At 51.2% G+C, this 13,896-nt stretch overlaps 2 protein-coding genes across 2 annotated transcripts; one reads left to right on the forward strand and one right to left on the reverse strand.

The window, feature by feature from the left end:
- Positions 1-1,287: 1,287 nt before the first annotated feature.
- Positions 1,288-6,972, forward strand: LOC309392748 (kelch-like protein 38; the record flags this gene model as incomplete). Its single annotated transcript, XM_081954178.1, has 4 exons — positions 1,288-1,354; positions 2,898-2,976; positions 4,290-4,517; positions 5,526-6,972. The coding sequence occupies 4 exons, from the start codon at positions 1,288-1,290 to the stop codon at positions 6,970-6,972; spliced, it is 1,821 nt and encodes a 606-aa protein (XP_081810304.1).
- Positions 6,973-8,358: 1,386 nt separating this feature from the next.
- LOC309392749 (kelch-like protein 24) lies at positions 8,359-11,531 on the reverse strand (the record flags this gene model as incomplete). The annotated part of the gene is made up of 4 exons (XM_081954179.1): positions 8,359-9,859; positions 10,356-10,583; positions 10,863-10,941; positions 11,456-11,531. The coding sequence occupies 4 exons, from the start codon at positions 11,529-11,531 to the stop codon at positions 8,359-8,361; spliced, it is 1,884 nt and encodes a 627-aa protein (XP_081810305.1).
- Positions 11,532-13,896: the final 2,365 nt, after the last annotated feature.

The following is a 13,896-nucleotide window of genomic DNA, read 5'->3' on the forward strand; positions in this document are numbered from 1 at the left end:
TGAGGGAAATAAACAAGGGTAAAGAAAACACAAACACATCTCATTTAACGTTTTAATATCTGAAGCAAGTTTCGAAACAGAACGGAAAGAATTGATCTTAAAAATCCTTGCTTCTCCATTTCCCCAAGGGGTCCCGGCAGCAACTGATTCAAAACATGGCCAAGAAATCTACAAAGAATGGCTAGGATCTTCTAACAAGCTCACCCTGGGGGCTGTCCCTGGAGAGAGAAAAAATTCAGATTCCACTCTAGCCTGTCAATTGCCTTTTCTCTGCACACAGATCAGGGTGCAGATGTGACATCATAATGGCTGTGTATCCAGAAAGGCTGAAAGCTCGGCCTTCCCTGGGGGCAGAGCTTCTTGGCCTTAAGGGATGGCAGAAGGCACCAGAAGACTCTGGAGAAGCAGCCCCAGAGAGCGGATGGGCAGGGGGCGACTCTGCCAGGCTCACTGGGCATTGCGCTGGCCCAGACTGATGGGTCCAGGATAGAGTGACATATTTTTTTCGACACTTTTTTATAACTGGGCTACCGTATCATCAGAGGTAAGAAAACCGCAGCCGGAGTCTTTTATGATCAGAAGGGACGTCACGTCCTCGCCCATTTCCAACTCTCAAACCCCAAATTTCTCTGCCCGGATGGCGAGTTCAGGATGCAAAAATAAAAGGAGAAAAAAGTAAAAAGTTGAGGTTGTAATGTTGTTACCTTGCACTGTGCTAAAAAGAGTCAGAAGTCGGCCCCTTTTTCTTTCTTCTCTTGTACCTCGTATTTTTGTTCCCCCTTTCTTTTTCCTTCCCTTAATTCCCTGTTTTTATTTGTATTTTATACACCGATAAAACAATAAGTTACAGAGGGCAGCTTGTCCAATTTCCTTATATTTCCTAACCCCTCAACATTACTCCATCCGAGAAGTCCATCCCTGAAGTTGGGTGGACTTCCAGAGTTGACGTCCAAACATCTTCAGGTCTTCACACAACTTCAACTTCCAGAATAGCGGAAGTGGGTCTTCCTTGTTGTTCCTTCTTCTAGTCCAATGTTCTCAACTTTGACCACCTAAAGACATGTGGACTTCAACTCTGGAAGCTGAGAACATTGAACTAAGGAAGATCTATGAGACAGGACTTCAATTCTTAAGTTCAGACCATCTGCCTACACCACACCATCCTGGAGAAGTATTAAAAGATGAAAAGCCATCAACTCAAGAAGTTCTCTAGATCTTGTTGATGCAACTTTCGTTCCCTCCTACAGTAGCTACAAACGTCTTCCATTCTTTGTTTGATAGCTCACGATGAGTACCAGCCAGAAAAGAGGACAGATCACCAAGCTAAAACCAAGACCTCTTGGCTTAAAAGAAGGTAAGAGTTTCAAGAGACCTCTTACTACAGTTGTCCCAATTTCAAACCATTCACACAGGAGTAGTTTCGTATTTTGTGAACTGTAGTTTGGAAATCTTAAGTTGATAGATTGTTATTTTTAGCGGGGAAAATGTCCGGACCAAACATAATTTCTAATGTTGGATTTTTCCTTCTTACCAGAGGAGAGCCCCCTTGTGGAGTACTGTGAAGCTGTTACTCCACTGCGCTGTACAGTAGAATCCATTTTACAGTAGTCAAATAGAAGCTATTTAAAGGCACAACAGGCTGCATCTTAACAGACACACAGCCCGAGGGGTGTTGTTACGGGTGTTACCATAGCAGCTCCACTGTGCTGTACAGTAGAAGCCATTTTAAGGCACAACAGGCTGTATCTTAACAGAACTTGAATCCAAAATGCACACGATCACTGTCAAAAGTACTGTGATTTGACACGATAGATATAATTCAGTCCTTTTCATTTCAGCGGTCCAGGTGTTCCAGAGTTATGCTGGAACACACACACACAGGGATACACACACAGGGGGACACACCCTGAGGGGTATTAGGGGTATCTTACCCCCCACAGTATTTCTTTCCAGAGAGTAAGTCACCTGTGTACCAAGTTTGGTTGAAATTGCTCGAGGCGTTCCAGAGTTACGCTGGAACGCTAAACAATTTTAATTGTGGATCATTAATTTGAAGTGTGTTAAAAGTTTCCCCAGAAGAACGAAGAAATGCTGATATCTAAGTTCTTAGAAAGTTTCTCCCTCCGAAAAAGTGGGTTTTTGTTTTGCTTTTTTGCTTTTTGGACTGTATTCTTGAGGAAATGTAGTGACAATTTCCTCTGGATTTCTCCAGAGCAGCGTGTTTCAACCATTAAGACACGTGGACTTCAACTCCCAGAATTCCCTGGGCCGGCCAGCCAGCCAGGAGGAATTCTGGGAGCTGAAGTCTAAGGGAAGGATGCTTCCCATACTTAGAAACCCAATGCTTATCATATAGATAGTCCTCGACTTACGATCGCAAATTTCTGTCACTAAGCAAGATGGCTATTTTGCCCCATCTCGTGACCTTCCTTGCCACGGTTGTTAAGCGAATCCCTGCAGTTGTTCAATGAGGAACACGGTTTTTAAACGAATCGGGATTCCCCATCGACGTTTGCTTGTTGGAAGGTCGCAAAAAGGGATCAGGTGACCCCCAGCCAGGACGCTGTCACCGTCATAAATACAAGTCAGCATCCAAGCGTCTGAATTTTGACCACCTGACCGCTGAAGGGACGGTAAATGGCAAAACGGTCCTCAGTTGCTTTACCCAGTCCCGTCGTAACTTCAAACGGTCGCTAAACGAACCACCGTAAGTCCGGGACTACCTGTTCTTAACATGCAAAAAATACTTTTAGTTTGCCATATTTTTGGGGGGGGGGATGTGAATTTTTGCATCTTTTGCCATTGCTCAAGAATTTGGAGCTTGGATGGCATGTGGGAAAATGTTGGGTCTTAACCTGGCTTGTTGATCTGAGCTTGTCTCCTCTTCCCGGAGCCAGGATTGACAGAGATGTACCAGGGGGAGCTGCTCTGTGACGTCACGCTGGTGGCCAATGGACAGAGGTTTCCTTGCCACAGGTAAGGGTCTCGCTGCCGGTGCCCCTTTTGGAGGCCAGCTCTGCCCTCGTGCTCCCCAAACGTTTTAGAAACGTATCAGAAAGTCATCAAACTTCTAAGACCGGTGATATGTCATTCTTTCCACCCCGTCGTAACTTCGGAACGAACCGTCACCACCCTGAGCAGGGGTGAGATTGAAAAATGTTTGCAAAGGGTTCTCTGCCCGGTTGCTGGGTGGCTGTGGCTATGGGAGGGTATAGCCTGCTCGGCCTTCTGCCCCATGGTGGGAGCGGCGTTTTCACCCTCCCCAGGCTCTGGCGGCTTTTTTCCAGCCTCCGGGAGGGTGAAAACGGCCTTCCCTGTGCTCCGGAGGCCCATTTTAGGACTTCTGGGAGGTCTATTTTTCGCCCTCCCAAAGCCTCCGCGTGGGCTCTTACCTCGCATCCAAAACAGGCCGCGTAGAGACTCCTGGGAGGGGCAGGGTGGGGTGGGCAGAGCCAGCCAGTCCTTATGACATCGCTGGTTAAAAAAAAGGTTCTTCGGATCGTTTTTCCACACTTATGACCACTCCAGCATCCCCATGCGGTCACGCGATTTACATTCGGAAGGCTAGGCCACTGACTCACTTTTACGACGGTTCCAATCTCCCCGAGCGATCGCCTTTCGCGACCTTCTGAGCAGCAAGGTCCACGGGGGAAGACAGATTCGTTTTACGACCGTGTGACTAATGTTAACAGCTGCAGGGACGCGTTTAACAAATGCGGCATGAGAAGTCGTGAAATGTCTCACTTAGCCACACAGACCTGGGGCTCATTTGTGACTGTAACAGACTCTAAAGTTTCCACTTGCTCAACATGATAGTTAAGTGGGTTTTGCTCCATTTTACAACCTTTCTTGCCATGGCCGTTAAGCGACTTGCTTAAGCTGTGGGCATTCCACCCCTGGATATTTTCAAGAAGAAACTGGACAATGATTTATCTAGAATGGAATAAGATGTCCTGCCTGAGCAGGAGGCTGGACTAGAAGACCTCCAAGGTCCCTTCCAACTCTATTAATTCTGCTATTTTCTACAAATTTGGGGGCAATAATTGTTCGAATCGTACTGTAATGGCAAGGCTGATCGTGAAAGAAGAAAAATTGAGAAAGCAATTGACTGAGTTAGCTGGAACCAGGATTTGCTTCCTTGTTTGGCCTTGTAGAAAACCTGTAGAAAATCCTCTTCAGGTCCACCATCCTTGCAGGAACGTTGTTCTGGAGATTAGCGTTAGAGACCCCAGCACATATCAATGCCACATGTGTCTAAACCCCGTGTCGACATCTGCCTCTCGTTACAGGGCCTTGCTGGCAGCCGTGAGTCCTTATTTCCGGGACGTCTTCATCCAAGGTGGGAAAGAGCTGGAGGGGTCGGAGGTCCAGCTGGAGAACGTCCCTCCGTCCCTCCTGCAAAACATCCTGAAGTACATCTACACGGAAGAACTCATACTCACGGCCGATCTGGCTCCGTCGCTCTTCACAGGAGCCAGCCAGCTGCAGATCATCCCCTTGGAGGCCGTCTGCTGCAGGTAGTTTCCCAGATGTTGCCTTACAATGGTGCGAAGGGCGTGGCGGCTGGTTTGAACTCATCCCCAAGATCTCTTGGTGGCCTCCCATCCCAGCAAACCCAAGGCAAGGCAGAATCCGCAAGACTCGAAAAGTTTTGCTTTTCCCCTACGTGCTCAGGAAACTAGCCCATCAGTTAAAAAGCTAAACAGTCAGTTTTGAAAGTTGGTTTAAAAAGCTTAAAGAGCATTTTTTTTTTAGTGGGTTAAAGGAACCAGGAGACGGGGAGTTCTAGTCCCACAATAGGCATGAAAGCCAGCTGGGTGTCTTTGGGCCAATCACCAGGAGACGGGGAATTCTAGTCCTGCCTTAGGCATGAAAGCCAGCTCGGTGACTTTGGGCCAATCAACAGGAGACTGGGAGTTCTAGTCCTGCCTTAGGCATGAAAGCCAGCTGGGCGACTTTGGGCCAATCACCAGGAGACTGGGAGTTCTAGTCCTGCCTTAGGCATGAAAGCCAGCTGGGCGACTTTGGACCAGTCCTTCTCTCTCTGCCCAATCCACCTCACAGGGTTATCGTTGTTGTGGGGGAAATGGGAGGAGGAAGGAATATTAAGTATATGAGGTCCTTGGTGCAGCATTTCATCATTAAGGTAGAGGACATCAGTGAAGCGCTGCTGATGTTCCCTAGTTGGGTCATGAAACGTCTGCGAGAAAACCACCAAGCTCAGAGAGCACCAAAAACTTCCTAATCCTCCCTCTCTCCCTTCCTCTTCCTCCTCTCCTCAAACCCCCATTCCCTTCTAGCACTGATGATGTTCCCTAGTTGGGTCATGAAACGTCTGCACGGAAACCAAGAAAGCATCAAGGACTCCACATTCTCCCTCCTCCTCTCCTCAATCCCCATCCTCTTCTAGCACTGATGGTGTAATCTATCTCGGTCATGAAACATCTGCAAGAAAACCCCTGAGCTCAGAGAGTTCCAGGACCCCCCCAGTTTAACCCTCCCCTTCCCTCTCTCTCTCCTTCTAGGTTCCTGGTGGCCAATCTCTCGGTCCATAACTGCTTTGAGATGTATACCTTAGCCCAGGTGCACCACAGCAATCCTCTCCTCCGTGCAGTCCTCCAGTTCCTGATCCGGAATTTTGAGCAGACGTTCGAAGAGGACAATTTCCTCCAACTGGATCCCAACGACCTCACCGCCGTCATCTCTGACGACAAGCTCGAAGTGGCTTCGGAGCTGAAGGTCTACCAGGCGGTACGGCGGTGGGTGCAGCGCGAGGCCAGCCAGCGCCGACCCTTCCTTGCACATCTTCTGCAACACATCCGCTTTCCCCTCTTCGGTCCCGAGGAGCAAGACATCCTCCGGGAAGATCTGCTGATATGGGACGATTTCGGTCTCGAACGGAAAGTCATGGATGGCCCAGAACGGTTGCAAGAAAGCTGCGGGCTGCGCCAAGGCATGTACAAGCCATACATCCTCTGCATCGACACCCAGATGTGCGAGTATCAACAGCTGGAGAGCGAAGAGGCCCATGTGAGCTGCTATGAGCCGCAGGCCGAAGTCTGGGAGAAACTCCCTGGCGTGCAATCGTTGACCCACGCTTGCTGTACCTCCAACGGAGACAAGGTCTATCTCTCGGGAGGCGTCCACAAAAACGCGTACTCCAATGCTGTCTACGAATTCAATGGGTTCACCAACCAGTGGCGGCAGCTCCCGGCCATGGCAGTGCCCCGGGCGGCCCACGGCTTCGTGTTCAACCGCCAAAAACTCTATGCCATGGGAGGCTGGCGCAGATTTCAGAGTTTCCTAAACCTGGCCGAGACCCTGGACCTCGACACAGGGATCTGGACTCCGATGGCCAAGTTGCCCTTCGCCCTGAGCCACCCGGCCTCCAGCGTGTTGCGGGAGAAGGCGTACCTCCTTGGAGGCGCCACCGGGGTCTCCAACCACTGGCTGTTCCACAAGGGAGTCTTGATCTACGCCATGGCTTCCAACACGTGGACACAGGTCCCTCTGGCGATGGGCTTCTTTGCTGCGGGTGCCGTGGCCACCGAGAACGGTATCTACGTCATTGGGGGTTACACCGAGAAGAAGAACGAGGATTGGCAGGAGAGGGCCCTAGTGCCGGAGAACCGCCACAGCACCCGTAAATGTTTCTTCGTCAACGAATCTGGCAAGGTAAATGTCAACATAACCATTCCCAAGCTGCGGCGAGGCCTGGCTAACGCCGCGGTGGTTCGCTGCGGCAAACGGATCTACGTGTTGGGCGGAGAAGATCTGTCCCAGCGGTACAAAGTGATCTATCACTGGCAGCCGGGCGAGTCCCGCTGGCACAGGGCTAGCGCCGAAATCCCGGTGCCGCGAGAAGGCATCAGCAGATTTGGGTGCGCGACGCTGTTGAGACCCAAGCCTCACATTCTCCAACTCTTCCAAGTGACTTCGGTGGTCATCGTGTCGGCGATCGCCAAATTGTAGCTCCCACCAACCCGTGATGTTTGTGTGAACATCAGGCTGGGGTTATCAATACATTCTACAGTAACGATGTACAATTGCCGTTGGCTTCTGTGGACCTCTCGAGGTTACTACGAAGGCCATGGGCCACAGAACAATCACCTTTCCCATCGGTTGACTTTCAGATGTCTCCCAAACGCCAAATCCGAGCAGCTTCGCAATGGTTCACCCCAAGATGTCACTTGTTCTCACCTGATGTCTTTGAAAGACCTCGAGTTACCATCTGCTAGACCTTCGAGGAGTTTGGGGGCCCAACGTTTGAAGTCACTGTTATTCCTTCCTTTTTTTTCCCTAATAAATTTGAGCGGCAATGGAAGGCACGGTCTCGGGAGGGGTCTCTCCTGTGGGATTGGGTGGCTGATTCTGCCGAGTCATTGGATGAAAGGAGGAGGTTCTATCGAGGTCCTTCATCGTTGAATCAATTTGAATCAGGACAGAGCTGGAAGGGACCTTGGAGGTCTTCTAGTCCAGCCCCTTGCTCAAGCAGGAGATCCTAGACCATTTCAATCAATCAATTAATCAGAATAGAGGTGGAAGGGACCTTGGAGGTCTTCTAGTCCAGCCCCTTACTCAAGCAGGAGATCCTAGACCATTTCAATCCATCCATCCATCAGAACAGAGCTGGAAGGGACCTTGGAGGTCTTCTAGTCCAGCCCCTTGCTCAAGCAGGAGACCCTAGACCATTTCAATCCATCAATCCATCAGAATAGAGCTGGAAGGGACCTTCCCGCTTCCCCCCGCCCCTCGCGCATGCGATCCCCTGTGCCCCGTTTTGGGCCACAAGGGGTCAGACAACCCCCCCCCCCCGTGCTCCCTTCCCCCCATACATGTATGTGCCTTCCCCGCTTGGACCACTGCTGGCCAGTGGGAGGCGCGTGTACATGTACGGTGGAGCTGAGCCGTCACTCAAAATGACGTTGGAGTAGTTATCCTTAATCTGCTAAATATACTACGAACACATTTTAAACATTAAAAAGGGGACATAATCTGCCCAGATACTGGAGAGCCCCTCCCTCACGAATGAAAGGCAGACATGCTGGTAGGCAAGGAAGTAGTTTTTTTTTTTTTCTAGACTCTGTGTGGGACAAGGGGCTCGCCCGGTTGTGGCCCGGAGTATATGTATGTATGTGTGTGTGTGTGTGTGTGTGTGTGTTTGTGTGTGTGTGTGTGTGTGAGAGAGAGAGAGAGAGAGAGAGAGAAAGGAAAGAGTAAGAAAGAGTGTGAGAAAGAAAAGGAAGGAAGGGCAGAAAAAGAGAAGAAAGAAAGAAAGAAAAAGGAAAACGAAAGAGGGGGGAGAACGAGAGAGAAGCACAACGGGAGAGAAAGAGAGAGGGGCGAGGCGGGGGCCATTCAACAGACAGGCCCCTCCAGGCCCGTAAGTGCCACCGCTGTCTTACGGAACAACTCTAGGATTGGCTTCTTGGGCAGTTTGACCGCCGCACAGCCGAAGCCGCTGACTCCCCAATTGGCGAAGGGCAGCCGCTCCTGGCAGCGGATCCAGCGGGGAGCACCCTGCTCCCAGTAGTAGACGGTGTTGTAATATTCCTCCTCATTGTCGCCCACCGCCCGCCGCCCCAGCGCCACGTTCTCGCCGCCCAACACGTAGATCCGCTGCTTCCAGCGAACCACGCCGGCCCCGGCCAGCTCCACGGGCAAAGATGGCACGGAGACGCGGCGGTCCACGCGCCCGTCGGCGCCCAGGAAAAAGCAGCGTCGGGTGCAGCGCAACCCATCTGGCTCAGGACGCCGGTCCCGCGTGGGCTGTTGGTGCCGCGCACGTCCACGGAAATAGCCCCCCACCACGTAGATGCCCTCGTTCATGGCCACAGCGCCCGCCCAGTAGCCGCCGCTGCTGAGGAAGGCTTGGCTCCACTGGTCGGCGCCCACCTGGTAGATCAGCACCTTGCGTGATGCGTACCACGTGCCCACCGACTCTGTTGCGCCTCCCACCAGGTAGAGGCGCCCACGCAGTGCGGCTGCCGCAAAGTGGCTGAGTGGCAGCGGCAGGCGGGCGATGCGGGCCCAGCGCCGCTCACTTAGGTCGTAACTCTCCCCCGAGTCAAGATAGTCCTCGAAGTTGCGCCAGCCACCCAGCGCAAAGAGGCGGCTGCCCCAGGCGAGGAAGCCGTGGGAGGCCCGCGCCACTGACATGGGCTCCAGCCGGCTCCAGCGGCCTCGCAGAGGACTGTACTCGTGCAGCGTGTTTGAGTAGGTGTCATCCGTGTGGACGCCGCCTGTGACAAAAAGCCGGTCACGTAGCGCCACGCATCGCGCGCAGTAGAGTCTTTCCAGCAGCGGCAGCTTCTCCCAAAGGCCGGCTTGGGGGTCGTAGCAGCCCACCTGGAAATCCTTGGTACGCAGCTCGGGACCTTCCAGGTTGAAAAGGTCCACGCACACGATACAGGTGTTAAACATGCCCCGCCGGAGCCCCCCACACTGGGCCAGGCGCTCCTGTCGGTTAAGGCGCCTCCAGCGTGGACGCAGTTCCTTGGGCCGCTGCAGCAGCTCGGTTTGGACCTGGCGCAGCTCTTCCGGGGTGAGCAGCGGGAAGCGCACCTGGGCTAGCAGGCGTGCCAGGAAAGGCAGGCGGAGGGGGCTCTGGGCTTGCACCCAGCGCCAGGCGGCCCGGTAGACCAGCAGCTCAGAGGAGACGAGCAGGTTGTCGGAAGCCAGGATGCTCTCCAAGGTGCTGGGATTGAGGTCCAGGAAAGTGGGCGCCTCCTGGGACAGGCGCTTGAAGTGGGCGTGCACCAGGGTCTTGGCCTCCTGGAAGAGCACAGGGTCGTTGTGCGAGTAGCCGAGCTGGTAGATGCTCAGACAGTTCTCCGGACAGAGGTGCTCCAACAGGTAGCTGCAAAGAGATAGAGAAAGTAAAGAGCAAAGCCCCACCAAGGAAGGAGGAACTGCCCAGAATAACATATTCCCTGCTGTTATTTAAGAGAACTGTAGAGGGCAGTCTTGAGTAGGAAGAGAACTGTAGAGAGTGCTGTTGAGCAGGAAGAGAATTGTAGAGGGCGCTGTTGAGTAGGAAAAGAATTGTAGAGGGCAGTCTTGAGCAGGAAGAGAATTGTAGAGAGTGCTGTTGAGCAGGAAGAGAATTGTAGAGGGCGCTGTTGAGCAGGAAGAGAATTGTAGAGGGCGCTGTTGAGCAGGAAGAGAATTGTAGAGGGCGCTGTTGAGCAGGAAGAGAATTGTAGAGGGCGCTGTTGAGCAGGAAGAGAATTGTAGAGGGCGCTGTTGAGCAGGAAGAGAATTGTAGAGGGCGCTGTTGAGCAAGAAAAAGATTGGGTGGTTGTCCATCTCCCCACTCCGCATAATGAACAGGCATTGTGCGACTTGGTGCTTACCTGGAACAGCTCTCCAGCAAAGGAAGGATCTGGAGGCGGCTGGCTGCTTCATACAGGCCTTCAGCGATCTCCGGCATGAGTTCGACTTCCTCCGTGTAGTAATATTGTACCACCATTTGAATAATGGAGGGGTCCATGTCCTGCAAAAGCACCTCCCCGTCCTGAGACTCTCGGAAAGAGTTGGAGAACATGGCTCGGAAGTAGGGGTTGATAGCTGCCAGGAGTATCCTATTTAGTCCAGGAAACAAAATAGAACTGTCGTTTTCCCTCTGGCTTTCCAAGTGTTTCCTGACTGGCCAAAGAAGCTTCTGTTTTTTCACCTCATTCTCTAGTTTTTGCACACACACGCACACACACACACACACTGCAATTTATGGCCTGATCTTACTGTAGTGGAGTGGCAGATACAAAAAGGAAGGAAGGAAGGAGGAAGGAGGGAAGGAAGGAAGGAAGGAAGGAAGGAAGGAAGGAAGGAAGGAAGGAAGGAAGGACAACACAACACAATACCTGTGACAGGGGAATCGTTCTCCTTTAGCCACAATAGTTGTGTCACACAGAAGCTCTTGCTGTTCCAGCTGTTTCAGGCCTGCAAAATAACTCTGACTTGTTAGCATGATGCGAAGAACCAATGAAGGCGAACTGATGGTCTCCTGCAAACTCCACTCCCCTTTCGCTCCTCTTTTATTCCCTCTGGGAGGGGCCATTCATCGTCCACCTGTGGCCTTCCTCCCAAGTCGACCCCTGTTCTTTAGCTCTTCCCTTCGCCTGGCAACTCTGCACATGCGCACACTGGGAACAGGCTCCAGCTGTTCCTCTGCCTCACTGATGTCTGACTCCGAAGGCAGCTGATAACTGTCAGACGGCCCTGGACCCCTCTCTGCCTCCGACACAGAGCCTTCCCCAGATTCCAGGACTGGCCCAGGTTCCTCCCCAACCTCCTCACTGTCCGAATCTGTTGCCCGCTCCTCTGGCCACCTGCAGACCACATCCCTGCTAACAATCCTCAAACATGGAGGCCATCCTGGTCTGCATCTTTCCATGGAAACCTAGTTAGCCTTGTTCTAAACTAGCGCTTGTTTTCACAAAGATAGGAAACTGACCCTCCCGTATGTACTGATCCAAAGGTTTGGGTGGCTCTCCAGCATGATCCTCCTCTCTGCCCAACGGTGGATTCATTCTTGTGGCCCCAAGTTGATCCCAGAAAATGCAGCTGGGTTTATCCGTCTGAAGCAAAGCAAGACGGAGAGAAATCAAATCACTGCGAGAAACAATGACGAAGTTCAGAACTGAAATTGTTCTCTCTGTCTCAGGTTTCGTCAACCCTGGGAAGGTTAAGAGGCACGGACTACGACTCCCAGAATTCCTCAGGCGGCCATAGTGCACCTCCTTTCCCCACCCCTCACAACAACAACCCTGTGAAGTAGGCCGAGCTAAGGCAGAGTGACGGGGGCAAAGCCACCCAGAAGCAGTGATGAAATTCAAAATTTTTGTACTACTGGTTCTGTGGGCGTGGCTTGGTGGGTGTGGCAGGGGAAGGATACTGCAAAATCTCCATTCCCTCCTCACTCCAGGGAAAGGATACTGCAAAATCCCCATTCCCTCCCCACTCCAGGGAAAGGATACTGCAAAATCCCCATTCCCTCCCCACTCCAGGGAAAGGATACTTCAAAATCCCCATTCCCTCCCCACTCCAGGGAAAGGATACTGCAAAATCCCCATTCCCTCCCCACTCCAGGGAAAGGATACTGCAAAATCCCCATTCCCTCCCCACTCCAGGGAAAGGATACTGCAAAATCCCCATTCCCTCCCCACTCCAGGGAAAGGATACTGCAAAATCACCATTCCCTCCCCACTCCAGGGAAAGGATACTGCAAAATCCCCATTCCCTCCCCACTCCAGGGAAAGGATACTGCAAAATCCCCATTCCCTCCCCACTCCAGGGAAAGGATACTGCAAAATCCCCATTCCCTCCCCACTCCAGGGAAAGGATACTGCAAAATCCCCATTCCCTCCCCACTCCAGGGAAAGGATACTGCAAAATCCCCATTCCCTCCCCACTCCAGGGAAAGGATACTGCAACATCCCCATTTCCTCTCCACTCCAGGGAAAGGATACTGCAAAATCTCCATTCCTTACCCACTCCTGGGAAAGGATACTGTAAAATCCCCATTCACCTCCCCACTTCAGGGGAAGGATACTGTAAAATCTCCATTCCCTCCCCACTCCAGGGGAAGGATACTGCAAAATCTCCATTCCCTCCCACTCCAGGGGAAGGATACTGTAAAATCTCCATTCCCTCCCCACTCCAGGGGAAGGATACTGTAAAATCTCCATTCCCTCCCCACTCCAGGGGAAGGATATTGCACAATCCCCATTCCCTCCCGACTCCAGGGGAAGGATACTGCAAAATCCCCATTCCCTCCCCACTCCAGGGGAAGGATACTGTAAAATCTCCATTCCCTCCCCACTCCAGGGGAAGGATACTGTAAAATCTCCATTCCCTCCCCACTCCAGGGGAAGGATACTGTAAAATCTCCATTCCCTCCCCACTCCAGGGGAAGGATACTGTAAAATCTCCATTCCCTCCCCACTCCAGGGGAAGGATACTGTAAAATCTCCATTCCCTCCCCACTCCAGGGGAAGGATACTGTAAAATCTCCATTCCCTCCCCACTCCAGGGGAAGGATACTGTAAAATCTCCATTCCCTCCCCACTCCAGGGGAAGGATACTGTAAAATCTCCATTTCCTCCCCACTCCTGGAGGAAGGATGCTGGAAAATCTCTATTCCTTCCCCACTCCTGGGGAGAGGATACTGTAAAATCCCCATTCACCTCCCCACTTCAGGGGAAGGATACTGCAAAATCTCCATTCCCTCACAAGATGGAGAGAAATCAAATCACGGCGAGAAACAATTACGAAGTTCAGAAGTGAAATTGTTCTCTCTGTCTCAGTTTTCGTCAACCCTGGGAAGGTTAAGAGGCACGGACTACGACTCCCAGAATTCCTCAGGCGGCCATAGTGCACCTCCTTTCCCCACCCCTCACAACAACAACCCTGTGAAGTAGGCCGAGCTAAGGCAGAGTGACGGGGGCAAAGCCACCCAGAAGCAGTGATGAAATTCAAAATTTTTGTACTACTGGTTCTGTGGGCGTCGTTTGGTGGGTGTGGCAGGGGAAGGATACTGGAAAATCTCCATTCCCTCCGCGCTCCAGGGGAAGGATACTGTAAAATTGGGATTTTAATTGTTTCAAAGTACTGTAATTTATTTATTTATTTTCTACCTCCTCCATATTATTATATTGTTGTGATTGTTGTTATTGTACGTCGCCCCGAGTCCCTGGGGGGAGAGGGGGCGACTAAGAAGTCAAATTAAATAAATAATAAATAAATAAATAAATAAATAAATAAATAAATAAATAAATAAATAATAAATAAATAAATAAATAAATAAATAAATAATAAATAAATAAATAAATAAATAAATAAATAAATAAATAAATAAATAAATAAATAAATAAATAAATAAATAAATAAATAAAT

Source organism: Natrix helvetica, assembly GCF_964273705.1.
Source record: "Natrix helvetica genome assembly, chromosome: 5".
NCBI classification, from domain to species: Eukaryota; Metazoa; Chordata; class Lepidosauria; order Squamata; family Natricidae; genus Natrix; species Natrix helvetica.